Source organism: Anarhichas minor, unplaced genomic scaffold, assembly GCF_050575085.1.
Source record: "Anarhichas minor isolate MPS153535 unplaced genomic scaffold, ASM5057508v1 ptg000014l, whole genome shotgun sequence".
NCBI classification, from domain to species: domain Eukaryota; kingdom Metazoa; phylum Chordata; class Actinopteri; order Perciformes; family Anarhichadidae; genus Anarhichas; species Anarhichas minor.
The window spans coordinates 14,568,547-14,595,984 of NW_027466460.1; the positions used below are offsets into that span (position 1 = coordinate 14,568,547).

The 27,438-nt window shown below is 42.5% G+C and overlaps 4 protein-coding genes across 6 annotated transcripts; 3 read left to right on the forward strand and 1 right to left on the reverse strand.

Annotated features, from left to right (window-relative positions):
• The first annotated feature begins 21 nt into the window (after window positions 1-21).
• acaa1 (acetyl-CoA acyltransferase 1) lies at window positions 22-7,949 on the forward strand. The gene is made up of 12 exons (XM_076091698.1): window positions 22-290; window positions 2,307-2,400; window positions 3,178-3,235; window positions 3,322-3,401; window positions 3,506-3,548; window positions 3,776-3,874; window positions 4,028-4,108; window positions 4,806-4,996; window positions 5,079-5,258; window positions 5,847-5,902; window positions 6,094-6,239; window positions 6,322-7,949. Exons 1-12 carry the CDS (start codon window positions 159-161, stop codon window positions 6,425-6,427), a joined length of 1,266 nt encoding a protein of 421 aa, XP_075947813.1. The 5' UTR covers window positions 22-158; the 3' UTR covers window positions 6,428-7,949.
• On the reverse strand, window positions 6,714-14,791 carry esf1 (ESF1 nucleolar pre-rRNA processing protein). The gene is made up of 14 exons (XM_076091690.1): window positions 14,727-14,791; window positions 13,240-13,670; window positions 12,296-12,630; window positions 12,079-12,192; window positions 11,882-11,991; window positions 11,482-11,634; window positions 11,276-11,390; window positions 10,954-11,149; window positions 10,664-10,837; window positions 10,326-10,453; window positions 9,710-9,800; window positions 9,029-9,120; window positions 8,785-8,940; window positions 6,714-8,358 (listed from the first exon to the last, which is right to left on the reverse strand). The coding sequence occupies exons 2-14, from the start codon at window positions 13,646-13,648 to the stop codon at window positions 8,032-8,034; spliced, it is 2,400 nt and encodes a 799-aa protein (XP_075947805.1). The 5' UTR covers window positions 13,649-13,670; window positions 14,727-14,791; the 3' UTR covers window positions 6,714-8,031.
• Window positions 13,881-19,940, forward strand: ndufaf5 (NADH:ubiquinone oxidoreductase complex assembly factor 5). Of its 2 annotated transcripts, XM_076091699.1 has the most exons (11): window positions 13,881-15,464; window positions 16,073-16,113; window positions 16,201-16,264; window positions 16,417-16,464; window positions 16,693-16,796; window positions 17,673-17,712; window positions 17,914-18,111; window positions 18,363-18,423; window positions 18,845-18,928; window positions 19,527-19,609; window positions 19,704-19,940. In XM_076091699.1, the coding sequence occupies exons 1-11, from the start codon at window positions 15,219-15,221 to the stop codon at window positions 19,788-19,790; spliced, it is 1,056 nt and encodes a 351-aa protein (XP_075947814.1). In that variant the 5' UTR covers window positions 13,881-15,218; the 3' UTR covers window positions 19,791-19,940. The 2 variants fall into 2 exon arrangements, with proteins under 2 accessions (XP_075947814.1, XP_075947815.1); XM_076091700.1 differs by lacking the exons at window positions 13,881-15,464; window positions 16,073-16,113; window positions 16,201-16,264; window positions 16,417-16,464 and having other exon boundaries at window positions 16,718-16,796; window positions 17,657-17,712.
• A 333-nt stretch (window positions 19,941-20,273) lies between these two features.
• LOC142949849 (dynein regulatory complex subunit 4-like) lies at window positions 20,274-25,453 on the forward strand. 2 transcript variants are annotated; one of them, XM_076091696.1, is made up of 10 exons: window positions 20,274-20,889; window positions 21,981-22,178; window positions 22,302-22,508; window positions 22,608-22,662; window positions 22,751-22,956; window positions 23,592-23,759; window positions 24,006-24,092; window positions 24,162-24,371; window positions 24,895-24,955; window positions 25,056-25,197. In XM_076091696.1, coding segments are annotated over exons 1-10 (1,302 nt in total). In that variant the 5' UTR covers window positions 20,274-20,781; the 3' UTR covers window positions 25,058-25,197. The 2 variants fall into 2 exon arrangements, with proteins under 2 accessions (XP_075947811.1, XP_075947810.1); XM_076091695.1 differs by having other exon boundaries at window positions 20,276-20,889; window positions 24,895-24,960; window positions 25,056-25,453.
• The last annotated feature ends 1,985 nt before the right edge of the window (window positions 25,454-27,438 follow it).

Sequence of the window (27,438 nt, forward strand, 5' to 3'; positions counted from 1 at the left end):
ACGCAGATAAAAACCGCTCGGACTCGATTTGCTGCTGTTTGTCCCTCCGCGCTTTCCATCCTGCCAGTGGACAGCTGAGAGCGAAGTACAAACTAAACAGGCCGTTTGCAGCCGCGTTAACGTCGCAGATTAAACTCTAGTTTTATTTTAGTGTCGACATGCACAGAATAAAAATCATCTCGGGCCACTTGTCGGAGTGCAGATCTGCGGGGAGCAGCAGTCTGGAGGACGTGGTGGTGGTGCACGGACGGAGGACGGCTATCGGGAAAGCGAAGAGAGGAGCGTTTAAGGTAACTTTAAAGCGAAGAGAGGAGCGTTTAAGGTAACTTTAAGAGAGGAGCGTTTAAGGTAACTTTAAGAGAGGAGCGTTTAAGGTAACTTTAAGAGAGGAGCGTTTAAGGTAACTTTAAGAGAGGAGCGTTTAAGGTAACTTTAAGAGAGGAGCGTTTAAGGTAACTTTAAGAGAGGAGCGTTTAAGGTAACTTTAAGAGAGGAGCGTTTAAGGTAACTTTAAGAGAGGAGCGTTTAAGGTAACTTTAAGAGAGGAGCGTTTAAGGTAACTTTAAAGCTAAGAGGGGAGCGTTTAAGGTAACTTTAAAGCGAAGAGGGGAGCATTTAAGGTAACTTTAAAGCGAAGAGAGGAGCGTTTAAGGTAACTTTACAGCGAAGAGAGGAGCGTTTAAGGTAACTTTAAAGCGAAGAGAGGAGCGTTTAAGGTAACTTTAAAGCGAAGAGAGGAGCGTTTAAGGTAACTTTAAAGCGAAGAGAGGAGCGTTTAAGGTAACTTTAAAGCGAAGAGAGGAGCGTTTAAGGTAACTTTAAGAGAGGAGCGTTTAAGGTAACTTTAAGAGAGGAGCGTTTAAGGTAACTTTAAGAGAGGAGCGTTTAAGGTAACTTTAAGAGAGGAGCGTTTAAGGTAACTTTAAGAGAGGAGCGTTTAAGGTAACTTTAAGAGAGGAGCGTTTAAGGTAACTTTAAAGCGAAGAGGGGAGCGTTTAAGGTAACTTTAAAGTGAAGAGGGGAGCGTTTAAGGTAACTTTAAAGCGAAGAGGGGAGCATTTAAGGTAACTTTAAAGCGAAGAGAGGAGCGTTTAAGGTAACTTTAAAGCGAAGAGAGGAGCGTTTAAGGTAACTTTAAAGCGAAGAGGGGAGCGTTTAAGGTAACTTTAAAGCGAAGAGGGGAGCGTTTAAGGTAACTTTAAAGCGAAGAGGGGAGCGTTTAAGGTAACTTTAAAGCGAAGAGGGGAGCGTTTAAGGTAACTTTAAAGCGAAGAGGGGAGCGTTTAAGGTAACTTTAAAGCGAAGAGGGGAGCGTTTAAGGTAACTTTAAAGCTAAGAGGGGAGCGTTTAAGGTAACTTTAAAGCGAAGAGGGGAGCGTTTAAGGTAACTTTAAAGCGAAGAGAGGAGCGTTTAAGGTAACTTTAAAGCGAAGAGGGGAGCATTTAAGGTAACTTTAAAGCGAAGAGAGGAGCGTTTACGGTAACGTTAACTGGTTCATGAAGCTGATTCAGGGAGGAAAACAACCAACTGTAGAAGTGGAAGAAGTAGTATGATCCTTTACTTGTAATATAAATACACTGTGCAATACTACAATTATTCTCTCTGTATATATATTTTAGTTATTGTGGATTTTTTACTTGTTTTACTTATTTCATATTATTTACTGTTTTATTACTTATTTACTTATTTATTATAATTGTTTTTTGTTTTTTACTATGTCTCTTGTTTGCACTATGCTGTTGTAATCCTGTAAATTTCTGCCACTAAGGGACTAATAAAGGATTATTTTAGTCATACTCAAGTGAATGCACTTAGTTACATTCAAACACTGGTTTCTGCAAATAAACTAATGATTAAGCTGAGGTCAAACTATTCAATATTTTACTCAAAGAAATCAAAGTTCAGTGGAAAATCCAAAGACTGAAAACAAATTTGTGTATGTGAACTTATTTATTTCTTCTTCTTTCCTTTCTTTCACGTAAATCATCTCACGACCCCTCAGATGCATCTGGTGACACTTTGGAGGGGCCCGACCCTTAGGTTGGGAACCACAGGACCATAGTAGCTTATAAAGTAGCTCACACTAGTTCCACTCTGAGCAGCTTTAATAACAACACACACTGCTCTCTAATAATGTCACACAGAACCAGATGTCAGTCACAGGAGACGTTTCACTGCACGAGTACTTTTACAACATGAAGCTGATGATACTTCTGTACTTTTAGTGCAGGAAGCTGAGAATAACTTCACTACTACCGTGCTGCAGAGAGAACTGATATAATTAAACCCTTCCGTTCGCCTGCAGGTCACGACGCCTGACGAGCTGCTGAGTGCAGTGATGACAGCTGTGCTCACAGATGTTGGCCTTTCACCCGACAAGCTGGGAGACGTTTGTGTCGGTGAGACGAGACTTAATTTCTCTACGTCGTTCTTTGACCGACGTCATGTTGTGGGCGTCGACTGAAATACTAATTTAATATTTGATTTAATGTTAATTCTTCAGATGTCTATAAAACTGCTCTGCATTGTGAAATGGAAAGTAACTAAGTACATTTACTCAAGTACTGATCTTAAGTACAACTTTGTACTTCATTTGAGTGGTGTTTTCATTGTATGCTACTTTATACTTCTACTTCTCACAGATAAATATTGTACTTTATACTTTACTGCATTTATTTCATAACTTTAGTTACTTTGCAGAACACTTTAGTGATCTCTTGTTGAACTTCACAAAGCACCCAGCTTTACATGCACTAGTTAAAATGAGCTCCGTCTTTACCAGCTGCAACATTAAAGTGATGAACACGTGAATGCATCAATAATTATAATCCAGTGGTTTAATACACATTATTCTGAAACGGACCAAGCTGCCTTGCAAGTACTTTTTATGGTGGTACTTAAGTATAAGTACATTTTGATGCTAATACTTCTGTACTTTTGCTGGAGTAAGATTTTAAATGCAAGACTTTTACTTTTAACAGTGTTTCTACACTGTGTTGTTGCTACTGAGTACTTCTTCTGCCACTGGTTGTGAAACAAGTTCATGAGGCAGACATCAATGAATTAAAAGGTTTTAACATATAAAACATATTAAGATATATTATATATTAAGACATTATGGGAATACTGACAGGCTAATGCACTCTTCGTTGACCTGTGTGTGTTGCTGTCCGCAGGCAACGTGCTGCAGCCCGGTGCCGGTGCTCTGATGGCCAGGGTGGCTCAGTTCCTCAGGTCAGACATCATCATCATCACTGATTCACACGCTCTTCCTCCGTCATTCAGTCACAGTGTGTCTCACGGCTCTGTCTTCGTTTCAGCGGCTTTCCAGAGACGGTACCCACCTACACCGTCAACCGACAGTGCTCCTCCGGACTGCAGGCTCTGTTCAACATCGCAGGTACAAACTCCTCAATCATCGCGTATATATATATATATATATATATAAATATAAATATATAACTACACCGTGTGTTTACTCTGTTTGTAACGCTGTTTGTGCAGGAGCCATCCGGAGCAGGTCCATTGACCTGGGCCTCGCCTGTGGGTACGTTTCTTAATCATTCAGGCTGTAAAAAGATAGTTAAAATCAACAGTTTTTTACACTGCGCGTGTGTGTGTGTGTGTGTGTGTGTGTGTGTGTGTGTGTGTGTGTGTGTGTGTGTGTGTGTGTGTGTGTGTGTGTGTGTGTGTGTGTGTGTGTGTGTGTGTGTGTGTGTGTGTGTGTGTGTGTGTGTGTGTGTGTGTGTGTGTGTGTGTGTGTGTGTGTGTCAGCGTGGAGAGCATGTCTCTGCGTGAGGTAGGAGATCCAGGGGATTTGAGCTCCAGAATGACGGCCGTCGACAAAGCCAGAGACTGCATCATCCCGATGGGGTGAGACCTCTGCTGCTCACACAACAGACCACATGCTGCAGAATACTGTGTTTTAACTGAAGGTCACTGACTTTCAATCGAAAGCTATAATCCCAAACTGAATGTCTATTGCAACTACATAATGTTGGCAACTAATGTTCTTTGTTTTTACAGCATCACCTCAGAGAACGTCGCAGAGAGATTCGGGGTCTCCAGAGAAAAGCAGGACGCCTTCGCTCTCAGTTCTCAGCAGAAGTGAGCGAGTCAAAGTTTTTGTGCCTCCGTGCTGTTCAGGCTGTCCGTCCGTCCGTCCGTTCCTCCGTCCCTTTCTCGTGACCGCTATTTCTCAGGAAGACCTTTGGGCAATGTCTTCAACTTTGGCACAAACGTGCAGGGATGAACTTAATCAAGTTTGGTGGTCAGAGGTCACTATGTCGTCACAAAACACGTTTTTGGCCGTAACTCAAGAATTTGTATTCTAATTATGACAGTTTCACTCAAACGTCTAATGGGATAAAATGATCAGTAATAGGGTATCAGGAAAATGTACTTAAAGTATTAAAAGCATAAGAATGTCCCCTGTGACTTATTAGATTAATACTCATGCATTATTGTAAAAGCAGGTTTTAGTATAGTCTATTATAAAAACCTCATAAATAAGTCATAATAAAGCATTTTATAAAAATGTCATTAAAAAAAGTAAAGTAAGTCCTTAATATGTTAGAATAAAAAGTTATATTATTATACATCAGGAAAAATGTCAGTATTTTATGTCATGAAACCTTTCCTAATTAATGCATTGATTATCTTACTAATAGACCTTACTGATGCCTCTGCAGGAGATGTGTATATATATATATATATTTAATGCATAATTATTATTATTATAATGGGTGATGTAATGGGTGATATTTGTGACAGGACACCAACACATTTAACCTGCTTCACACAGAGCGGCCCGGGCGCAGAGCACGGGTCTGTTCCGGCAGGAGATCGTTCCCGTCACCGTCAGGTGTGTGGACGAGCAGGGCAACGAGCGCGAGGCGGTGGTCTCCGAGGACGACGGGATCAGAGCGGGAACGACTCTGGCGGGACTGAGCAAACTGCGGCCGGCCTTCAAACCCGACGGCAGCTCCACAGCAGGTCGGTCTGCTTCACCGGCGGCTGAACGCGCTCACCTCTCCCGGCCGCTGCCGACTCTGAAAACGAAGTGTTGTGTCTGCAGGTAACGCCAGCCAGCTGAGCGACGGGGCGGCGGCCGTGCTGATTGGTCGCAGGTCTGCGGTCGAGGCTCTGGGTCTGCCGGTCCTGGGGGTCCTGAGGGCCAGTGCGGTGGTGGGGGTCCCCCCGGATGTTATGGGTATAGGACCAGCATTCGCCATCCCCGCAGCTCTGGAGCAGGCTGGTAAGACGTGTGTGTGTAAACATTTACTCAAGTACTGTACTCAAGTATTTTCATTTTATGCTGTACTTTATACTTCTACATGTCAGAGGGAAATATTCTACTTTTTAGGGCACTACATTTATTTGTTCAACTTAAATTAAATGGAGAGTAATACAAAATATCAACAAATAAAATGATGTTTTAAAAATATATAAATACATTTTTAAAAAGCCCCACGTTTACAAGCTGCAACTTTTAAAGTGATGAACACATTATTATATAATAATGTATTCTGGGCGTACTGTTGGTAATAATACATTTTGATGCTAATACTTTTGTGCTTTTACTTCAGTAACATTTTTAACGCAGGACGTTTACTCGTAGTATTTCTACACTGTAGTATTAATACTTTTATTTAACAAAAAGATCTTCTTCCACCACTGCCTCCGTGTTATATTTAGTGTGTAAAACTGGAAGTTCTCATAGTAGATGTTCTGCTGTTGGTCAGAACAATAGTAAATATAGTTATTAGTATTTAATCATCCTGAAAGTACTCTCGTCAATTAGCGGTTTATGCAGCCGAGTTGATGAAACTCTTTCCTCCCTCAGGACTAACTGTGGCCGACATCGACGTGTTTGAAATCAACGAGGCTTTTGCCAGTCAGGTGAGTTCAGACGGTAATGTGGTTTCTGTTTAAGGAGATAAGTCACTTTGTTTTTATCTCGCTACACGTACACAAGCGCAACAAAGCTTAAGACTCTGTCGAAACAGTAGAAACTAACCACGCTGAGGAGATAACAGGCGTTGGGGTGCAGTATACGTGAGTGTTTTGGTTGACCCTTTGCTGTGGCTCAGGTGGTGTACTGCGTGGAGAAGCTGGGGATCCCGCTGGAGAAGGTGAACCCTAACGGGGGCGCCATCGCTCTGGGTCACCCTCTGGGCTGCACCGGAGCGCGACAGGTGGTGACGCTGCTCAACGAGCTCAGACGCAGAGGCAGGAGGTTCGTCTCAAACCCGCAAAACAACCGCCGTTCTTCTTACCGACGCGCGCGTTGACTTAGCGCTCCTCTCTTGTGTCTGCAGGGCGTACGGCGTGGTGTCCATGTGCATCGGGACCGGGATGGGGGCGGCCGCTGTGTTCGAGTACCCCGGACCGCAGGAGCCAAATCAAGACCACGTCACTGATTAAAAGCCCCTTTCAGACATGACAAGTATTCGGCCTCCTTAAGACCTCATGTTTTCTATACGGCTCAGGTGTGAGTGGTCACATACCATCAAGATGTTCAGACAGCACGGCGACCAATTACAACAGGGTGACACTTTAAATAAAATTCAGCTTAGAGGCAGAATGAGGCACGAGAAGCCGATGTCTGTATCTGCAGAGAGCATCCTTTGAACTGATGCTGCTGTACTTTAGATGTTAGTACTTGCATAGAAGAGACACTTCAAACAGCACCTGATTAAGTGCCTTTGACTTCATGTTGCTAATCAAGCCACTGACTTGTCTTCCTTTAATTCTGCAATTAAAAACAGGTAAATATTGCAGATAGAAAAGCTGCACAGGTTTTTACTGTTTTCTGTAAACTGTCCTCAAAGTTAAAAAAACACACCTTTTACGCAGACGTGCCGTCATGTGGAAACTAATTTGCAGCATGGGTTGAATGAACTGTAGATCAAGGCTTTAGTATTCCCACTCATCAAAACACCATTTCATATTTAGCTGCAAAAATCAGGAATTTGTGTGTGAAGTTATATTTTCTGTGTGTCTGATGTTACGTCAAATCTAAGGACCAATCTACAACATCAATTATGTTTGTAAATTAATTAAATCAACAGATAATGGGCCTCATGCAAGAGCGTTCCAACTGACTCGTTTCAGCCCGATTAATTACAACCAGCTGTTCATGAGGTTCTTGGGTTCTTCTCGTCAGCCTGATCTAAACCCATTCAATTGCAATACAAAGCTTCCACGATGTGCTCCAATTGTGGGAAGTTTTATTCACAAAAATGTGAGTAAATACTTCAAGTCTGATGTCAGCAGACGAAAACATGATGAATTAACATCGCCAGCCGTCGCATTAGTGGACCAAAGTGTTATTCTGAATATGTTGGAAACGGTTTGAAGATGTTAATAGCACTGCTGTCATGGAAGGAAACAAAGAGGGAATGATGGGGACGTCCATGTGAGTCTTTCAACATTTGATGTCTCCTTATTTTGACCTAAATGTGCATCTGACACACTGATTGAATCTCCTAAAACTAGCTACTTGATCCGAATACTGGAGGTCCTGGTTAAAAAATATGAACTATATCTTTAAATTATTGATTTGATATGAAAGTATAACGGGAAGAATGCGACTCGTGAAACTGACGTGGCGTAGAGAGAAGACGTCTCACTGTGTTTAACTACAGGAGACTAGAATTAAGAGGCTGTCAGAATATGCAAACAAAACATCTCCCTCTAATGACGTCTGACGGGTCGGAACCACACGACCTTAAGAAAAAACACTGAATATTAAATTGAGGAATCTGTTGTGCTTCTTGTTCTTGCATGAGGCTCAATCGATCCGTTCTCTACAAGGACTTTTAAATAACTTTGTAAAAGTGGACTGAAGAATGTTTTCACTAAACAGATTTTCTATGTGTAACAAAACATTTCAACATGATCTGATGCAGCAGGATTCAGTTTCTACTAAAAACATCGTGCTTGATTCCTCATCTCGTGGTATTTGTCCTCTGGAGACCGTGTTGAACCAGAGTCTCGGTCCGCTTTCTTGTGAAAGTGAGTCAAACCTACATGAGCTTCTGCTTCTTCCGAGCCTGAAACTGCTCCGTTTTGCTTTTGATGGACTTGATGAGCAGAGACAAACCGGGGTCCATGGATTTCTTCGAGGTGCCCTCCTCCGCCGGAGCGCTAGAGTCATTTTCCACTTCCTGTTTGCCAGCCTCGGTGCTCAGCGCGTCCTCCGTCCGCCGCCGCTCCTCCTCCCCTCGTCTGCGCTGCTTCTCAACCAGGATGCTCTGCGTGGCGTTGGTCTTCTTGTAGTTGGGGTGGGACGGGTCCAGGTTGAACAGGTGGGAGGTGAACATGGCCTGGAAACGAGTGTCTTTAACGTCCACCTGGACACACAGAACATAAGGACACAGGTCAGGAGACATTTAAATCACCGTACTTCTGTATGTTTCATCCATTTAACAGAGCGAGCAGACTCCCCACTGTGTTTTACTATGTCGGCATTCATTAGACTTTTATACAGCAGCCACCACCTAAGGGTGCCTGCAGGAGGACTTGTACTTATATCTTATAAAAAAGAAGCTGCACAGCATGCAAATGTCTGATGTTATGAAGGAAGCGTTGAACTAAACACACATTAATGCTTATGTGTGTGTTTATAAACTAAGAGGAGGGGGGGGGGGCTTCGGTAAAGCACCACAAATTAAAAGATATTTGCTTGTGTTTCATAATTTAGGGTGAACCGGTGGTCCCGACAGTATGTTTTTAAGTACCGGTCCAGCACAACAACACATGCTTCTCATTGCACAGACCTGGAATTCATCGCCCTCCGCCGGCTCCTCGCCCTTCTTCAGCAGCTTCTTCCTCTTCTTCTTGCTCAGGTTCTGCTGCTCCACGATCTTGTCGTAGTTGAAGTGTTTGTGTTTGGCTTCGTTGCCGTCGTCCTCCATCAGCAGAGCCATCTCTGCCTGCACACACACACACACACAAACACGGGTTCAGAGGTGGTCGGCGCTCGGGTCTACAGCTGTGGTGATTTGGGAACTGAACTCTGACCTTTTGTTTCTCCAGCTCCTCTGCCTCCTCGGCTGTCCGCTCTTCCTTCTGCTTCTTCTTCTTCTTCCCCCACTTCTGTTTCTTCTTCATGTCTGCAAACACATCAGACAACACTGATCATTAACGTGGCTCAGCATCAACATGCTGCTGAACTAAATAATAATCTAAACTCAAAACTGTACCAACTTATAATAAGCAAAGATCAAGAATGAGTTTATGTTCAAATCTACGTACACGAGATCAACGTGAGTTTTTCAGAAGAGCTTTGTTTCAGTGTCAGCGTGCTCTTGTTATAATGTCTCAGATGCATCTGACCACATAGACATTAAATATAATGCATGGTTGGAGAAATGTGGAGGAATGTCCATAATAATGTAGATTTGGGAAGCAACTTGAGCACCTTTCCACTTCCACACTCACTAATTAACACCAGACCTGAGCTGAATAGCTCGTTTAAATGGCATTTGATCTGCTGCAACATTTAAATCATGTTCTTGTTGTTTAATTCTATAAGACTAGAATGCATGTGGAACAACAACGAGGATTAACTGTGAATATAAAGTAAACTGTAACATTAACAGAAACAGTTATTTTGTCTATAGAAACTGTGTATTGTTTTCCATTGTTGCTTTATTATATTAATAACTAGAGCATGAGACTGTGATCGACGGCATTGATCACCTGTAGCGGCGAGCTCCTCGGCGAAGAAGGGGTCACTGAGATCGACGTCTGGAGGAAGGTCTTCGTCACTGAGCTCCTCCTCATCCTCTCCCTGATGCAAAAGAAAATAGAAAACGGATTATTGAAACCGCAGAGGGAACCGTAAAATCATTATTTATGAGCGATGAATTACATCATCACTTTGTATTTACATTTGAGCCATCGCCTCCTCGTTTGTGAAGACGTCTGTTTCAACATGCGCGCTATGAATGAACCGTTAGCTGCGGTTACACGGACAGCATGTTCCTTTACCTGTTCTGTTCTAGGACGCTAAATAAAGAGATCCGATACATTAACAATGTGTGTATAGTTCATAGTTCAGCCGCTCTTAGAGAACCTCGCTGACACGACACGTCTGTGAAACTTTTTTCCCCATCGACGGATGTTCGGGAGCATTTCTCCGTCCATTCATAACCAGCTGTGGGAGTGGAAATGAGACTCGTGCACGTTTGTCCTCAATGATGGACATTTATAAAACAGCATGACGAGAGGGATGCCGATGCATTCTTTGTGCGTTCAACAGGCCGCTGTTATTGACCGTGAAGTGCCGTTTGTGTTGGAGGACAGTTCCTCTTACCTCTTTGCTTTGAGACTTCTTCTGCTTCTTCTTGTCTTTCTTCTTCTGCAGGAACCCCTCCCAGGGCGTCAGCTTCTCCTTTCCCTCCAGCTTCTTCTTCACCAGCTGCTCCGTCGTCTCCTTCAGTCCTGCAGACAGATACAAATGCACAATTAATAAACCACCTAGAGCTCAAAAGCTGCTGCTAACTGAGGACTTCCACACCCGTTTGTTTACTGTAACGCAAACACTCATAGTCATATGCACTCTTTGGTCTAACAGGTCACTGATGAAAACACTGGAGACTATAAAAACACAGACGCAGCTTTAATAACCCTGCTTCACACGTCTCCTCGTACCTGGCACCCAGGTGATCTCCATCTCCATGTCTCTGTCCTCGTGCAGCTTCTTCTCTTTCACCTGGATGCCTTTCAGCAGCTCTCTGTACTTGGAGATCTGCTGCTCGCCTTTCTTCTTCTTCTTCTCTTCCTTCTGCAGTTTATTCTCCACGAAGGGCTCCTCTGTCTGTTTCGCTACAACAGGAACAAGACAGACATCAGCGCTGCTTCGTCTCATCAAAGAGTCACAACACACGTTTGAATGCTGTCGCTTGTCTCCTCAGTGATGCGTCTCGAGTGGCCGGTCTCACCCTCTGCTGTCGCGACGTCGTCGTCTTCACTCTCCTGCTCTCCAAACACAAAGCGTCCTTCTTCGCCCTCCTCCTCTTCTCCGCTGGAGGAGGCCAGGTAGGCGTTGAAGTCCATGGCCAGCAGCTCGTCCTTGTTGAACTTCCTGTTCAGGGCGGTCACGCGGTCGTTGTCCGTCTCGTCCCACGTTAGCTGCACCTGATTGGTTAAACACAGACTCGCACACATTAGTTTAGATTAGATTTTTTGAATTACTTTATATACTGCTGGGTAACTTAGCCCCTAACAATATATTTTCCCGACAGTGAAGTAACTTCTTCTTACCTTTGACGTTGCGTTTGCAGAGGAGGTGAACAGTTTGGGCGTGTAGGTCAAGAGGTTCACGTCCGTCGCCACGTCTCGGGGCTCCTCGTCAAACTTGACTTCATCGGGAATAAACCTGTTCAAACAAAAGGATTGATAGTAAATTTAAATATATGCTTTTCCAGAATAGTTTCAGGAAGTCAGTTTCGTATTCCTTCTCCTCTCACCGGAGGTCCAGGACGGAGCAGCTGCTCTCGTACTCGTAGCCGTCACACTCCTGGTAGACTTTAGCAGCGGTGTCGGCCGAGTCACACTCCACCACGGCGTAGAAATACTTCAGCCGCTTGAACTGGTAGTTACGCATCTTCTCCCTGTAACCTCTGAGAGAGAGAGAGAGACAGACACAGAGAGAGAGAGAGAGAGAGAGAGAGAGAGAGAGAGGAGAGAGACACACACACACACACAGAGAGAGAGGAGAGAAAGAGACAGAGAGAGAGAGACACACACACACACACAGAGAGAAAAAAAACATGAACCTCTAGAAGCAGAGATGGATTTCTGGCACAATAATTTCGGAATTCGGAAACGGTTAGTCCTCCTAAGTAACAAAAGCCAGCTGCGTCTTACTTCTCCTCCTCGTTGTCGTCCTCCGAGTCATCGGGCAGAGCTCTCAGCTCCAGCGGTCCCTGAGTCTCCTCCGCCTTCAGCCTTTCCTTCCCAAACTCTGACGGGTAGACCTAAGACGATACCCAGAATGCACTGCTGTTTATCTCTCTGGCAGACACCCTTCACCTGTTTGGTGAAGCGATATTGACTGGCTTTACCTTCACAGACAGCACGGCTCCTCCTTTAGGTATGAAGGAGTTGAGCAGAGCCAGCAGGTCTTTGGCTTTGATCCGGTCCCAGTCCATGTTGCAGACGGCCAGTCGGGTAGAAACCTGACACGCGAACATACAGAAAACACAAGCACAGTTAAAGAGCGATGAAGGCTTTTCCTGTTCAGGTGAGCAGAACGTCCTCTTCCACCAGGCGCCGCCTCACCTCGTCGCTCCGCTGGGCGTCTTTGGCCAGCTCTCCCCAGTCGTGCTCGATATCCTCTTCCTCTTTCTTCAGGATGGCGTCCACATCGTCGTCGTCTTCATCCGAGCTGGTCTCTACGTTTCCTTTACCTCTGGCCAGATCCGGTTCGCTGTCACTGTCCTCTGAATCCAGCCCGGACTCCTCCTCCGAATCTGAGCCACTCCCCACATCGCTCTCTTCTTCTGCATCTGCATCGTCTGCATCATCATCATCGTCATCTTCACTGTCGTCTGTCACACTGTCTCCCAGGTCATCATCATCCTCTGCAGATTTCTTCACCTCGTCCTTTTTATCTTCTGCGTAAAATAATAAAATGTGTTACAGCCGCAGTGAGGATGAACTGTACGGATACTAAAACAACTAAGAGATCATTGAAGCTGCTTATTCTTGCAGATGTGTGGAGCATTCAAGCTGCACTATCGCACAGACAGACAGTCCGGCGGCACGATGCGAGTAAAACAGGCCACATCGTGCTCAATAAATATATAAATAGATATTTAAGTGAATTCAGTTCTGAGTTTCTGCTAAAATACAACAACTTGTATTTCTAAAAGTATTTTAAAGACCAAATTTAGCATTAACACAAAAGGCACCAATGAAATGAAATAGAAATGAAAGTACGTTTGATGGAGTTGAGACATCTAGATTCAACAACAGAATTCTATTTTCTTTTATTCTATTTCATACACAGTACATTACATTGAAGAATTTGACTGCCAACGACCGCTCGAGTGTAAATGTTGTTGACTAATCAAGACTTCATAAACGCTTTTCTAAATCAGATTCAACTTCATGCAAAAAAGCAAATGAGCACAGATTCGATTAGTGGAGCTGACGACATGTAGCTGGTTGAAATAAAGAATCTGTGCTCGTTTGCTCAGCTTGCACCAGAAACATCTACTCACCCTCTTCAACCACTCTGACGCCTCGTTCAGCCTCCTCTCCCTCAACATCTCTTCTCTGCACTGCTTCTCCTCTCTTGGCCTCTCCGTCAGCCTTCACCAGCTTCACCAGCTTCTCCTTCCCTTTTTTCTTTTTCTTGCCCTCTGCCGACTTCTTGCTCTTCACGTCCTCCTCGTCCTCTGAGTCAGAGAGTTTGTAGAAGCGCTTCAGGTCCTCCGTGGAGGTTTGGGTGATGGGCCGGCCTCGTTTGTCCACCGTGTTCTTCACCTTGAAGCGGTCGTCGTGAAACATGGACTGGAAACGCTTGTCGATCTTGATTTTGCGTTCTCTCTCGGGCATTTCCCAGAACCTGGGATCCTTCTGCACCCGGAGGAAGCGGTCATCGCCGTCCGGCTTCTTTTTGGACGACATGGTGGCAAACTTCAAGTGTCACCTGACAAATAAGAACGGGACATATTGTTAGGTTACATGGACAACAAGCACAGAGCCTCTTTCTCGTATCATGTGCATCTTGATTCCAACAAATTGTTGATCCTTTACTCAGCCTCTAAAGGATTTTTTGTTTGATTTTAGTGTCTGTTTCCAGCAGCTGTTTTCTGATAAACCCACTGTACACTACCTCCACAACACCAAAGAGCAGACAGACAAGCTTGTGTTTATATAATATTTAAGAATTGAGAACTTTTAGCATCTTTTATTATATGTAAACCATGTTCATATATCTGGAGTAAGTTATTGAAAAAAGTATTGTTTTGGTGTTGGTGGAACCTACACAGATTTAATCCTGAGTGAGAACGTAAGTACTCCTTGTGCATCTCAGAGGTAAATATTGTACTTTCTACTTCACTACATTCGTCTGACAGCTTTAGTTAGTTTTTCATCTCCTTCCTGTCCAGTTTAAACCTCGTATCTCCAGATGTGTTGATGTTGAATGTTTGTGATGAACTGAAGGATGAAATGTTCCTTTATGTGTTGAGAAGATACAGTTCTCACAGGACAGAGACGCTACGAACACATGATGATCTTATAGAATATGATGCTTTGATGAAGGTTAAACTAGACAACAGGATGTAAAGGAGTTAAAAACATCTACAGCAGGAAAAAGCAACATACACATTAATGCAGCAGTGATATTAATCCATTAATCAGATATAAAAACAAAACAGAGACAGGTAACATTTTACTGCACTCTGACTACTTTTACTTTTCATACGTAAAGACGTATACTTGTAGTGGAGTATTTAAACATCCCATTCACTGGGAGACCTGTTCAGCCGTTTACAACCCTGTTATTTTAAATAATGTGTTCAGTTTCAGTAAACAACATGCAAACAAAATGTCCGAACGGAGAAGACGGACAGTAACGGCGGGAAAACCAGCCAGCTGCTGAAACTACCCACAATACTTAACACATACATCCGAAAATACATGATAAATGAGTTTAAACAGCATTTAAAATTTAAAAACTAACGAAAAAATGTACAGATACCTCTCTGGTGTTCTGCTACACGTGTTTTCCCAGCATGCAACGCTTTGGTGCCCTTTCTAACTTCCTGTCCCTTTCTTGGTACGGCAAGCGAGGTGGGACAACGAGACTTGACGGGGCTTGAGATGCTTCAAAAAAACACTTTCTCGCTGATATGGTTTCCAAAATATGACTTTTCCTCTGCATGTCATCAATCAAAACTATTACAACACGTATTTACTAAACTTCACATTGTTGACCGTTGTCAAAAATATGTTTTAGCCCTACTTGTATTAGTACAAGTATTGTTTATATTGAATGACATTTTCAGTATACAGCCAGTCTGTGATCCAGTTCCATTGTTTCCAACGAGCTCAGTTGAAGCCAGTTCCACATTTTCCCTCCTCCTCTTCCAGGAGGTCACTCCGTGTGGAGGACAGGAAGAAGTCAGCTCAGCTGTTGTAAAACAATGTTTTAAATTCACAACTGAATTTGGGACCTTGAAGCAGCAAACCGATGAGCAGCGGAGTGTGTCGGAGAGTCCTGCGGGCAGCCGGCTCCTGGCCTGCAGCCTCCTCCTCGGCCAGCCGGAGCTGGATCACGTCCTCCGGCTGCAGACTGCGGTGTGAACCCCGCAGAGGGATGTCGGCGTCGGGCGGCAAAGGCACCATGAACGTGTTCAACCGGGAGATGAAGAAGAGGCAGAAGAACTGGGCAGCGTCGCTGCAGGACGGAGACCAGTACGACTACCTGAGGGACGAGGTACGCACCTGCTGCAGAGTACTTTACTCAAGTAGTTCAAATCTGTGCGATATAAATACACTGTGCAATACTACAAGTATTCTGTCTGCATGTATAATATTTTAGTTATTGTGGATTTTTTACTTTTTTTACCTATTTAATATTCTTTACTGTTTTATTACTTATTTATTATACTTGTTTTTTTTACTATGTCTCTTGTTTGCACTATCCACTATGCTGCTGTAATCATGTTAATTTACCCCATAATTTCCCTTATCTTATCTTATTTTACTGTACTTAAGTACACAGTTGAGGATGTCAGGTTTTACACATAAAACACACCAACAGGTTATGAAATATTACGTTTATTTATGAATTAAACCACCCAACAGTTTATACAAGTAGCCTACAGCTGAAACAGTTAGTCAATTAATCAATTAGCCGGTTGACAGAAAGTGGCAACTATTTATAATAAACACATTGTATGAAAATTGGCTGCTATTCCTAAGTATTTAAATGTATTTTTTAAATATAATTTTGAGGTTTTTATTTGAATAGTTTTCATTAGACAGAACATTTTACTTTAACCATACAAACACAGTGACACAAGTTTGGTCTTTGTTGTGCAGGTTGGCAGTCGAGTGGCAGATCGGGTCTATGACATTACGAGGTGAGTGTATGACGAGACATCTGGTTTCTAATCAAACACACACCAACACACTCATACACAGGTTTGCTTTCTCTCCTGTCTTCTCAGGACGTTTCCTCTGGCTCTGGACATCGGCGGTGGAAAAAGTCACATCGCAGAGCATATAAGCAAGGTACAGTCTGTACATGTGGGTACTCGCGTGTTAGTTTCAGCTGCAACACTGGTTCTCAGTGCCCCAAATAATCCCATTATTTGAGTTAAATGCTTAAATTATTCCCGCTTTGCCACAAGTGACTTTGTGTTTTGTGCTTGTTGGTGTTTCAGGATGTCGTGGAGCGTTTGTTCCTCACAGACGTCTCGGAGAAAGCTCTGGTGAGAGTTGAAACGAATCATAAAACTATCACGTATACATTAGTGTGAGGCAGGTTTCCTTAAAGCCTCTATGTGTACAACAGTTATGTGATCATTATGTGATTTTTGATAGAAGATGAAGGAACCCTGGTGAGAATGATCACTTACTACAGTTATCCTGGACTGATGACACCGTGAATAACAATGGATGCTACTGATATGAATTTAATTGATGTCTCTGATCTTCAGAAACAAACGAGACGGGGCGAAATCCCGACTCATCACGTTCTTGCTGACGAGGAGTTTCTGCCGTTTAAAGAAAACACCTTTGACCTGGTGGTGAGCAGCTTGAGGTGATTAATACTTCATTCTGTATGTTGCTTAAAGCTTTTCTCCACATTGTAGGAGGAAGACGCTGCTAAGCCATTTCACTGCCAAAAGTTGGTGTCCAGACTTTTTTATGAATATTTCACAAAATTACGTATAATTATATTCCCTGATAAACTTCAAAACAAAAAAGAAAACATTACTAATTAATCTTACCTACCCTTTTTGTCCTGTTTTTTACCTCATCCTCTCCATTTTATCAACACGTTTCTTTATGACTGTTGGGTTTTTAAACTCATCCTCGTATATATACATCCTGTGTGTATGTGTATATATACACCGTATATTTATACATATATATATACTTTTTTTCATTTAATTATTTTTAAATAATCATAAAACCCCATAAATGAAGGAAAAATATACAGTATATTGCAAATCCCCAGAGCCCAATGCGTTCTCCTTCAATTACTTTGTCTGAACTGTTAAAAACAACACTAATAACTTTTCTTATTATGTCGTCAGATTGTTTTCTGTCTTGTTTTCTCTTTGACGTTGTGACATTTTAACATTATTTAGTCGAAGCATCAAATAAGCCCAGTGGGTGTTCTGCCTCTTCCTGCACTGTATATTAATTATGTTCTTTGTGTATTTTTTAAATTGTGCAAATAAAACTGAAACCCCCAATGGTGGTAGTACTAGTAGTACTAGTTACTGTCTTAAGTACTGCAGTCACTGCACTTTGGCCAAAAACAAAACAACAGATGCATCCACACTAATCTAAACTACAGGACACTGTAGACGGGTAGATGTTCTCCACTGATGCATCTGTAAATCACGTTTTTAGCATTTTTAATGTCTACAGTGTGTATCATTAAACTTTTAGTTCTCTCTTCTTTCAGTCTGCACTGGATCAACGACCTGCCTGGAGCTCTCAAACAGGTGAGAATCAAAAGAGGAAAAACTTTCAGTCGTCCGAGCACAAACGAATGATATCGTATCATCAACATCATGAATGATTGTGGGCTGCCCGGCGCTGTAGAGGCTAGTCGCCTCTGTGAATACCAGAGCTTTTGGAGGATTGAGCTGTTTACATTGACAGTAACTGTATCCTCCTCTTCTTCCTCCTCCTCCTCCACTCAGATCAACCAGGTGCTGAAGCCGGACGGGGTGTTCATCGGGGCGATGGTGGGCGGGGAGACCCTCTACGAGCTGCGGTGCTCCCTCCAGCTCGCCGAGATCGAGAGGGAGGGAGGCTTCTCCCCCCACATCTCCCCCTACACCGCCGTCACAGACCTGGGCAACCTGCTGGGCCGGGCCGGCTTCACCATGCTCACTGTGGTGAGAAACACCAGCGCTGTCAGACCCAGTTAGCCTCCATAACTTGTCCCAGTTCCTTTGAGTGAACACACTGGAAGCTTGTTTTGGTTCATTTCGTTTTAAAACTTTAAAAGATTTTTTTTAAACTAAATTTTGTCACATAGACACATTCATATAGAAAAAATAAAACAGTTGATATTAGAACACGTGTGTGCGTCCTTTTTTACATGTTTTAACTCATTTAATAAAACTCGTCTTTCACTCTGTTTCAGGACATTGATGAAGTTCAGGTTCAGTATCCAGGAATCATTGAAGTCATGACCGACCTTCAAGGTAAGAAAAACCGCTCTGTGTTAATATGTGACTTTGTTTAATTCATCAAACATCAAACTGTCTTAAAGTGGTCGACTGTAAGGCCCGAAACTCCCGCAGAGTCTGAATCCAGCTGGATATCAAAGCTTTATGCTGAAGTTAAGCTCCAAGTAGCATTAAAGAGCTCTTAGAATGGCAGAGAGACTCTTTATTGGTTCCACCAGTGCAGTTTCTGTACCGTTTGAGCAGCTTACAATGTGTTTTTCTTGACATTGTTTGAGATCAGAAAAGTGTGGTGTTGTATTTATTTCATTATATTAAAATGTGTTCAATTGAAATCTGGTGTTTCACTATGAATTTATGGTTTTCAGGCCTTTCAAACCAAGTCTGACAACATTTTTACTCTGCATGATTTGCTAACTTTTATTTCCATATTCTGTAGGCATGGGTGAGAGTAACTGTGCCTGGAACAGGAGATCGCTGCTGCACAGAGACGCCATATTAGCAGCAGCAGCCATTTATAAAGGTGAGTGGATCGGCTGCTGCACTTCCCTGTTAACTTCACAGTTCAGAACAGTGTGGGATCCGAAGGTTTGGAAGGTTTCGGCACCTTGTTTTCTTTCTTTGTTGGGTCACACGATACCAGTTTTCTGTGGTGGTAGAAGTACACAGGTCTTTTCTTTAAGTAAAGGTAATAATACCACAGTCTAACAATACTCCTATAATAGTGCTGCATTTTAAAAACTTACAAAAATATGAACATTTACGTACTGAAAGTAAAAGTACTCATCATGCACTTGACACTTTAATAATATACTTGTTTATTTACCATATTTTTATATTTTATTGTAAATTTCATTTAATGTTATGCACCATCCACCAGGTCACATTCCTTGTATGTGCAACATACTTTGGCAGAAAATGGTTCTGATTCTGATGCAGAATGGTCCATTTCATCAAACCATTAAGTCACTTATCAATTTAGCGATGAAGTTCTGGTTAGCCTCTAACCAGTACAAAGATTAGCTTAGCACAAAGACTGGAAGCAGGGGGAACTACAAGCCTAGCTCGATCAAAAGTGTTGCTTCCTTATAATTTTCTGTGTTTGTTTGAAAATGTTTCAGAGATGTACGGTAACGAGGACGGGTCCATCCCGGCCACCTTCGAGATCCTCTACATGATTGGCTGGAAGCCTCATGGGTCTCAGGTGAGACGGGTGTTCAGTTTCGATACACTGCTTCTCTTTACTGTATGTATAACAACTGGTTTAATCGTTTACATATTTTTTTTGTCTTTCTCAGGCCAAACCAGCAAAGCGAGGCTCAGCCAGCGTGTCGTTTGGGGATTTGTCAAAGATCAGCCAGCCAACCAACACAACCAAGTCATAGAACCACCTGAGCCAATAAACAGTTGACATACTGCAGATTGTAAATAATATATTTTATTTAAACAACTATGTTTTGTTGCCGAGTTAAAAGCCTAGGTAGATGTGTTGTTATAATATTCTCTGGAATAAAATGAGCAATGAAGGAAAAAAATGCATCATGAGAACGTTATTCCCTGGAACAGGAAGTTCACTTTTAGAAAACCACAGCAAATGAGATAATTTAAAAACAAACACTGATTCATTCACCCACACAGCAGATGATACTCAAGAATTTAAAACAACTTAAAAAACACAACTAGAAAAGTGCCCGCAATAAAGTGTAGAATCAGTTGCTGCTAAAGTGTCATATGAAAGGCTTCAAATACATACATTGGAACACATCTTAACCAGAAGTTGCTAAAACATGTTGACACAATCTCGGAATCTGCGATTGAAAAGTGTCTCCCTGTGCTGGGTGCAGATGACCTCATCGATGTGGAGAGACTGGGCCTTGATCTTCAGGGTTTCCTGCAGCTCCTCCTGGCAGCCCACCAGAGCTCTTCTCTTAAACCACCAGACACAGGAACAGCTTCTTTCCACTGGCCTTCACTCTGAATGCATTAATGCAAACATTTAACTACTATGTACAATATAAATATATATCTAAGAATATATATTGTCTGTCTGTCCATCTATCTGTCTGTTTGTCTGTCTATCGGTCCACCTGTATCTATGACAACAAGCAACAACAAAAGATACGTTGCATGACAGCTCGTGTTAGCTCTGAGCCGAGGACCGTTAACTAACAGGCTAACTACTGTTTATTTTTGCTCCCAAGATTTGAGAGCGTGTTACAATATTTGACGATGGTGAGTAAACTCTTTTTATATCATCGTTATGTGTCGTGAACAGTTAACACGTAGCTTCAGCCAGATGCCAGCTTCTCATGGAGACCAGCTAAGCTAAATTACGTTCAGCTAACGTTAACTGTTTTTTTTTAATCGTGTCGCTACATGGTGATGTGTTTTTCTCTCCAGCCACCCAAGACTAAAAGCAAAAAGGCCGTGAAGGGGAAGTCGGTGGTGGACGGCCTTTCAACGGAGGAGATGTCCAAGGATCAGGTCAGAGCTGTAGGGCGATGCTAACACAGCTAACATTAGCATCACAAGGATCAGGTCAGAGCTGTAGGGCGATGCTAACACAGCTAACATTAGCATCACAAGGATCAGATCAGAGCTGTAGGGCGATGCTAACACAGCTAACATTAGCCTCACAAGGATCAGGTCAGAGCTGTAGGGCGATGCTAACACAGCTAACATTAGCATCACAAGGATCAGGTCAGAGCTGTAGGGCGATGCTAACACAGCTAACATTAGCATCACAAGGATCAGATCAGAGCTGTAGGGCGATGCTAACACAGCTAACATTAGCCTCACAAGGATCAGATCAGAGCTGTAGGGCGATGCTAACACAGCTAACATTAGCCTCACAAGGATCAGGTCAGAGCTGTAGGGCGATGCTAACACAGCTAACATTAGCATCACAAGGATCAGGTCAGAGCTGTAGGGCGATGCTAACACAGCTAACATTAGCCTCACAAGGCTATGAAACTGTTTAAGTAGCTAACGCTAGCTGGAGGGCTAACCAGCTATAAATAAATATATATATATATATATAAGTTAAAGGTTCTGAAAACTTCTTCCACCACTGGGGGCCAATATATATATATAGATATATATATATATCTATATATATATATATATATATATATATATATATCTATATATATATATATAGATATATCTATATATATATATATATAGATATATTTATCTATATATATATATAGATCTATATATATATAGATAAATGTCAGTTTAACAGTTGTTAAACTGACATTTATCTCAGTTTAACAATTTCTTTAAAACAACAGGCTTCAAAACTGTTCAGCCGTTGATTTACCAATGAAAAGACTGTTTTGTGACGCTCACGAAATGGTCACTTTGTGGTCCAGTAAAAGTCACTTATAGGTCCAGAGAGTGAGCTGTAATCAGTGAAGAGGAAGTATTCAGATCCTTCAGTAAAAGTACTAATACCACACTGTGAAAATACTCCTGCATTCCAAACCTTACCTAAGTAAAAGTATGTAAGCGTTATCAGCACAGTGTACGTAAAGTTATGAACTGTCACAAATGTCTCTGCGACCTTCCAGCTGGAGGAGCACATCGTCCGCCTCCGAGAGGAGCTGGACAGAGAGCGGGAGGAGAGGAGCTACTTCCAGCTGGAGAGGGACAAGATCCAGGCCTTCTGGGAAATCTCCAAGAGGAGCCTGGAGGAGCAGAAGGCCGAGCTGAGGAACCGACACAGGGAGAGAGAGGAGGCAGAGGAGCGCCACCAAGTGGAGATTACGGTGAGCCGCTCACACACACACACACACTTTCTGTAAAATAAATAACAGGACATGATCGAACCGATTGAATGCAGTATGTTGAATCTGACCTCTAAACACCTCCTTTTGATGGCTGGTGTCCAGGTATACAAGCAGAAGCTGAAGCACGTTCTGTCTGAACACCACGGCACCATCTCCGGGCTGAAGGTGGACGCCGTCGCTTCGACCACGCTGGTCCAGAACCAGCACACTCAGTCGGAGCTCGGGCTTCAGAGGGAACTGCACGGCCTGCAGGCCGACTTCAGGGAGAAGAAGCGCCACAACGAAAACATCAACAAGGAGCTGAAGCTGGTGAGCTGGCTTCATTTTTACATTTTAGTTCTTACAGTTCTTACATTTGTCTCTAGTTTTCTCTTCACCGCAGACCTGTCGCCTTGTGATTCTCCACAGAAGCACCAGGTGGAGTTAATGGAGCTGGCAAACAACCGTGATAAAATAATCAGAGGTGAATAAACCCAATCTCTTGAGTTTAATTCAGAAACTCCCGTCAGAACCTGGAATTAACATTTTCCCTCCTGTTGCTTTTCAAATAGACATGGAGGTGAAATATCACGAGAAAATGCAGTCGATGACCGAAGCGGAGGCGAAAAAGCTTCAGGCCGAGGTCGACAGCATCGAGGACAGAATGAAAAGCCGCGTTGAGACTCTGATAGAGGAGCACGACAGAGCGCTCAGACGCGCCGACGATTACTACTCTGCTGTGCAAAAGAAACTGCTGCTGGACCAGAACAAGCTGAAGGTACGAGACGCTACAGAAAGAAAAGCAAACTGAAGGGATGAGCAAAAACACAGAGACGACGAACAGATTTAAATAAAACTAATGAAAATATATATTTCTATATTATATATATATATAAAACTTTCAAATAGCTCACTTTTTCCCCCCTGAGCTAAACATTTTTTTATTCACTTCTATAATTATTTTGTATTGTTTCATAAAGATGTTTTAACATTTGTACATCTTCTGATGACTGATCTAAACTAGAATTTAATTATTTGTATTTATTTGATAATTCAAGTGAAATTATGTTTAAAAAATATATTTTTTAGCAGCCAATCGAGGCTTTAAGACAGTTTTCTCCGCCGTCAACAATCAGTTTATAAATAGTTATTTTGCCATCACAAACATTTCCTGGCTCCACAATCAAATTCACAAATATTCTTTATGTTACTTGGTTCACAAACAGGTTTTTGCATTTTGTGTCACTTGTAAAAATCAACTAGAATTGTATCACATTCATGAGAGAATTTTTGTAGTTACTAATCAAGACTCAAACTAACGTTTACATGTCGTGAAGATGTTCTGAAAACTTGAGTACAGCACAGTTCTATTTAGGTGACTCTTGTTTCATGTGTTCGTCTGTCGTTTGTTAGGATGAACTTGCGAAGGAGACGAAGCTGCAGACGCGAGTGGAGAAAAAGCTTTCAGCGGCGGAGCAGGAGAACAAACGTCTGAGCGAGGCTCTGCAGGAAGCCCAGCAGAAGCTTCCCGAGTTACAAAAACAGCAGCACGACTACAAGCAGGCCAAGACCAAGATCGTGGTGCGTTCACTGCACACCCGTTCAAAAAGCACCAATACATCAATACGTATGGAACATCACTATCTTACCCGAGTTACAAATAGTGCATTAGTGCTCATTACTACCCGAGCTTAAAGGCAAAAAGAAACTACATACAACAAGTCTATTTTAATACATTTGTCCATCTTTCACATTTCTTTAGAAGAACATAATACCCCTAAAATCATACAAATGTTCCCTTTAAATTGCTGATAATGTGTCCGACAGGCGACTAAAGCTCGAGTGAAGGTCCTTGAAAAGGAGCTGAGGGACCTGTCGATGGAGCACGAGCTGCTGCTGCAGGCGTTCGAGAAGGTAAATTATTACATCGCACGTTTGACCTTCATTCAGCTCGGCGGGGATTCATATTATTGCTTTCGTCAGGTTCAGCAGGAGCGCGACGAGCTGTTGAAGAAACAGACGGAGGTCATCCTGGACATACGGCAGAAGAGCGGACTGAAGCAGCTGCTGCTGGAGAGGAAGTTGGCAGCTCTGACCGAAACTGTGGAGAAGAAGGAGGCACAGCTCTGCGCCGCACTGTCGGCCTCCAACATCGACCAAACTGCAGGCAGCAGGGCCGCAAACAAACTCCAGGTATCGGTTTTTTTCCACCAAATTAATCTTTGCACAACTTAAAAAAAAAAATATGCATTCAAACATTTGTGCAGCTAAGAGCACATTTGTCTAACAGAAGAAATGCGATCTTCACTAAACCACCCTTTTATTAACCAAGAGGGTACCACAGGGTTCTATGCTATTATTTACAATCTACATAAACAATGTCATCACTCCAACTCAGACCAATATCCTCCGTCTTTATGCAGATGACACACTTCCTGTATCCAACTCAAGCAATGTCGAGATTACAGTTTACCTGTAACGTTACGTAGACGACTTTGCAGAACATCAGACTCACTGAATGCGTTTAATCCTCAAAAACCTATAGATCTCTTTTACATCCACTTAAATAGAGCAATATCCCCGACTTTAACGTTGTTCTATCTTATAAAGATCTGGGAATTTAGTTAGACAGCAGTCTTACTTTTAAACCTCTCGTGGATCAACTGGTACAGAATCTAAAGAGAACAACGATCTGAAAGTCTTTTCCTGCTTGTAGGGAATGCTGGAGTCTAAACAAGCCACCATCGACGCCTTACAGAGCGACTTGGCTCGAGATTGTACGGTCAGTTCATTTAAAAGGGTTTTCATGCATTTATTTAATAATTCTGAGAGTAATCGCAGTCAGCTGAACGACATAAACGTGTGTGTGACCTGCAGGAGTACGACGACCTGCTGCAGACCTGTAAGGAGAAGCTGAAGGATTTGGACGTCCCTCTGTTCGACTTTCCCTTCAGGCCTTCGGAGCGGCTCCTGGGTGGACAGACTCGGGTACAGGACTCTCCTGGACCTGCCTCCAAACAATGAAGTCATCCAGGTGTCAGGTGTACACTCACCTGCTCTTCCCGGATGCTTTCCAATCCCAAAAACTACTTGACCTCTCCGCCTCTTGATCATTTCCTACAAGTCACATAAGATGAATGAACTTTGACGTCCTTTCTCCTGGTTATTCAACCAATTCATGTCTTTCTATCGCTGCTGCTGGTGATGACGCTGTTTACCAGGTAAACTCTGATGTCTTATGTTGGTAAACAACAATAAACTAATGACTCAAGGCATTTATGTGACATTTGTATCTTCCTAAATCCCATATTTCCTCAATGGGCATTTACATTTGTTTTGGTCTTCTTTTTAACAATTAAGTATTCTAACTTCAGTGGTGTTATGATTGGTGACTGTCACTTTCATTTAAATCATTGTCCGACATGACACTGGTACTAGGTAGACAAAACCAGTCTGAATGTTGTGGTACATTCCCTTTACTGACATTCAATGTCAATAGTTTACATTACATACAAGCATATTGTATACAAAACTTATGCACATCAACATTTACACTTTATACACACATACACACAGCGTATGGCTTATGGAACAAGAACAAAGCAGTGAGTGGTCGTCTCTTCATGCAGCTGCTAACACAACAGTGAGGCTCAGGAAGACGTCAGGATCGAATCGCTCGATACGTTTTTGGTGAATATAAAAACTAAATCAGCTCTGAGCTGCCAGTGGGAGGAAATATTCCCTCTGAGTGAATAATTTGAATCTGCGTACTTGTACTAAGTGGAAAAACACGTATTTGTGTTTGATCGGTCAAAGATGCGTTTGAATTTGTGCCGATACAGAAAGAAAAATGTCAGTGAGTAAAACTACACACCGTCACCTTCTGAGGCTCGAACCTTTTATTTCACAGGACTGTGGCTCCTCGGGACCGTCCAACTCCGCCATTCTTGTCTTTTAATATTCTTTCTTCAAACATCCACCTAATGTAATGTTAATGACCACGCTGTTGTTCAAAAGTGAGTATTCGTGCGATAACGATGAGTCAAATAAAATGATTAGTGCACAGACGACGGCTAACGGGACAATATTTTCCTGTATTTTCAAACGCTGTAGCTTCATAAACGCACCCTCCGAAATCCCCAAATGTCCTTTCAGGTTACACCTAAAATAAGACAAATGGCAAAGACGACCGATAACGGCAGTAGAGAGTCTACGGTGTGAAGCCTCCACAGGGCACGTTTGAACTTTTGCCATCGGTCAGTGTTACTTGTTCAACGGTTCATTAAACTTCTGAGTGTCTTTGTCTTACAGTTTCTATCAGCGACCAAAACGGTTCTCACATTTGACTGATAAGTACGGTGTAGTTTTACATTAAAACATCGTAGTAACAGAGCTTCCAAATATTGTTCTATCAAAGCACAATCAGAATAATAAACATGAACTTCAAATATACAGATCGTTATGACGCTGTACTTTACAACAGTTCTTCAAACACAACCTAGTGGATTGCACTTTCTTACAGCTGCTCCTCCATTTGTACAGTAGATAAAAGGTGGATACGTTATTATAAACATGTCAATAAAATGCAGTGGAACTATAACTACTTCTATTTTTCTGGACACGGTCTGTTCGGAGTCATTTGTGTCGATATTATCCAGCAGCTTAAAGTCAACGTAGGGCACTGATGGTAACTTAGAGGACCGGATGTTATTGTTCTTCCTGTTCATACTGGACATTAAGAGATTCCTTCTAAATGTGAGCTGTGGGGGAAAACAAAACAAGACAAAACAAAAGAGTATCTTTCAAAGTTAAAGTCGCACCACTCCACGTTTCCCTGTGTAGCTGCTGTGGACAGATGTTAAAGAAGAAGAGGGGCTTCAAACATGGTACTAAAAGTACTTAAAGGGCCAGTGTGTAGGATTTGGCAGCATCTAGTGGTGAGGATGCAGAATGTAACCAACTGAAACTTCTCCAGGGTGTAGGTGAACTACGGGGGGCCGACGCTAAAGCGTAAATATCATCTAGATTCAGTGTTTGACTTGTGTAGGAACATGGCAGCCGACTCCGTGTGTAGATAATAAAACGGCTCATTCTCAAGTCACCAAAAGACGACGATTCTTATTTTCAGGTGATAGAAAACTTAATTAACATTATACTCCATTTCTGCCAATAGATCCCCCTAAACGCTACACACTGCTCCTTTAATTTGTCAATTTTTGTGCAGAATGACGACTGGATTTAGTCGTCCATCACTAGCAGT

Coding starts and splice junctions, on each gene's coding strand:
- esf1 (XM_076091690.1), bottom strand. CDS start 13,648: ATGTCGTCCAAAAAGAAGCCGGACGGCGATGACCGCTTCCTCCGGGTG. Junction 12,193..12,295: donor ACGCCCAGCGGAGCGACGAG/GTGAGGCGGCGC, acceptor TTCGCGTGTCAG/GTTTCTACCCGACTGGCCGT. Junction 11,992..12,078: donor GAGCCGTGCTGTCTGTGAAG/GTAAAGCCAGTC, acceptor GTATCGTCTTAG/GTCTACCCGTCAGAGTTTGG.
- ndufaf5 (XM_076091699.1), top strand. CDS start 15,219: ATGAGCAGCGGAGTGTGTCGGAGAGTCCTGCGGGCAGCCGGCTCCTGG. Junction 16,114..16,200: donor CGGGTCTATGACATTACGAG/GTGAGTGTATGA, acceptor CTGTCTTCTCAG/GACGTTTCCTCTGGCTCTGG. Junction 18,929..19,526: donor AGCAGCAGCCATTTATAAAG/GTGAGTGGATCG, acceptor AAAATGTTTCAG/AGATGTACGGTAACGAGGAC.
- LOC142949849 (XM_076091695.1), top strand. CDS start 20,782: ATGGTGATGTGTTTTTCTCTCCAGCCACCCAAGACTAAAAGCAAAAAG. Junction 20,890..21,980: donor AGGAGATGTCCAAGGATCAG/GTCAGAGCTGTA, acceptor GCGACCTTCCAG/CTGGAGGAGCACATCGTCCG. Junction 24,372..24,894: donor GGGCCGCAAACAAACTCCAG/GTATCGGTTTTT, acceptor TCCTGCTTGTAG/GGAATGCTGGAGTCTAAACA.
- acaa1 (XM_076091698.1), top strand. CDS start 159: ATGCACAGAATAAAAATCATCTCGGGCCACTTGTCGGAGTGCAGATCT. Junction 3,402..3,505: donor GGCTCTGTTCAACATCGCAG/GTACAAACTCCT, acceptor CTGTTTGTGCAG/GAGCCATCCGGAGCAGGTCC. Junction 6,240..6,321: donor CTCAGACGCAGAGGCAGGAG/GTTCGTCTCAAA, acceptor TTGTGTCTGCAG/GGCGTACGGCGTGGTGTCCA.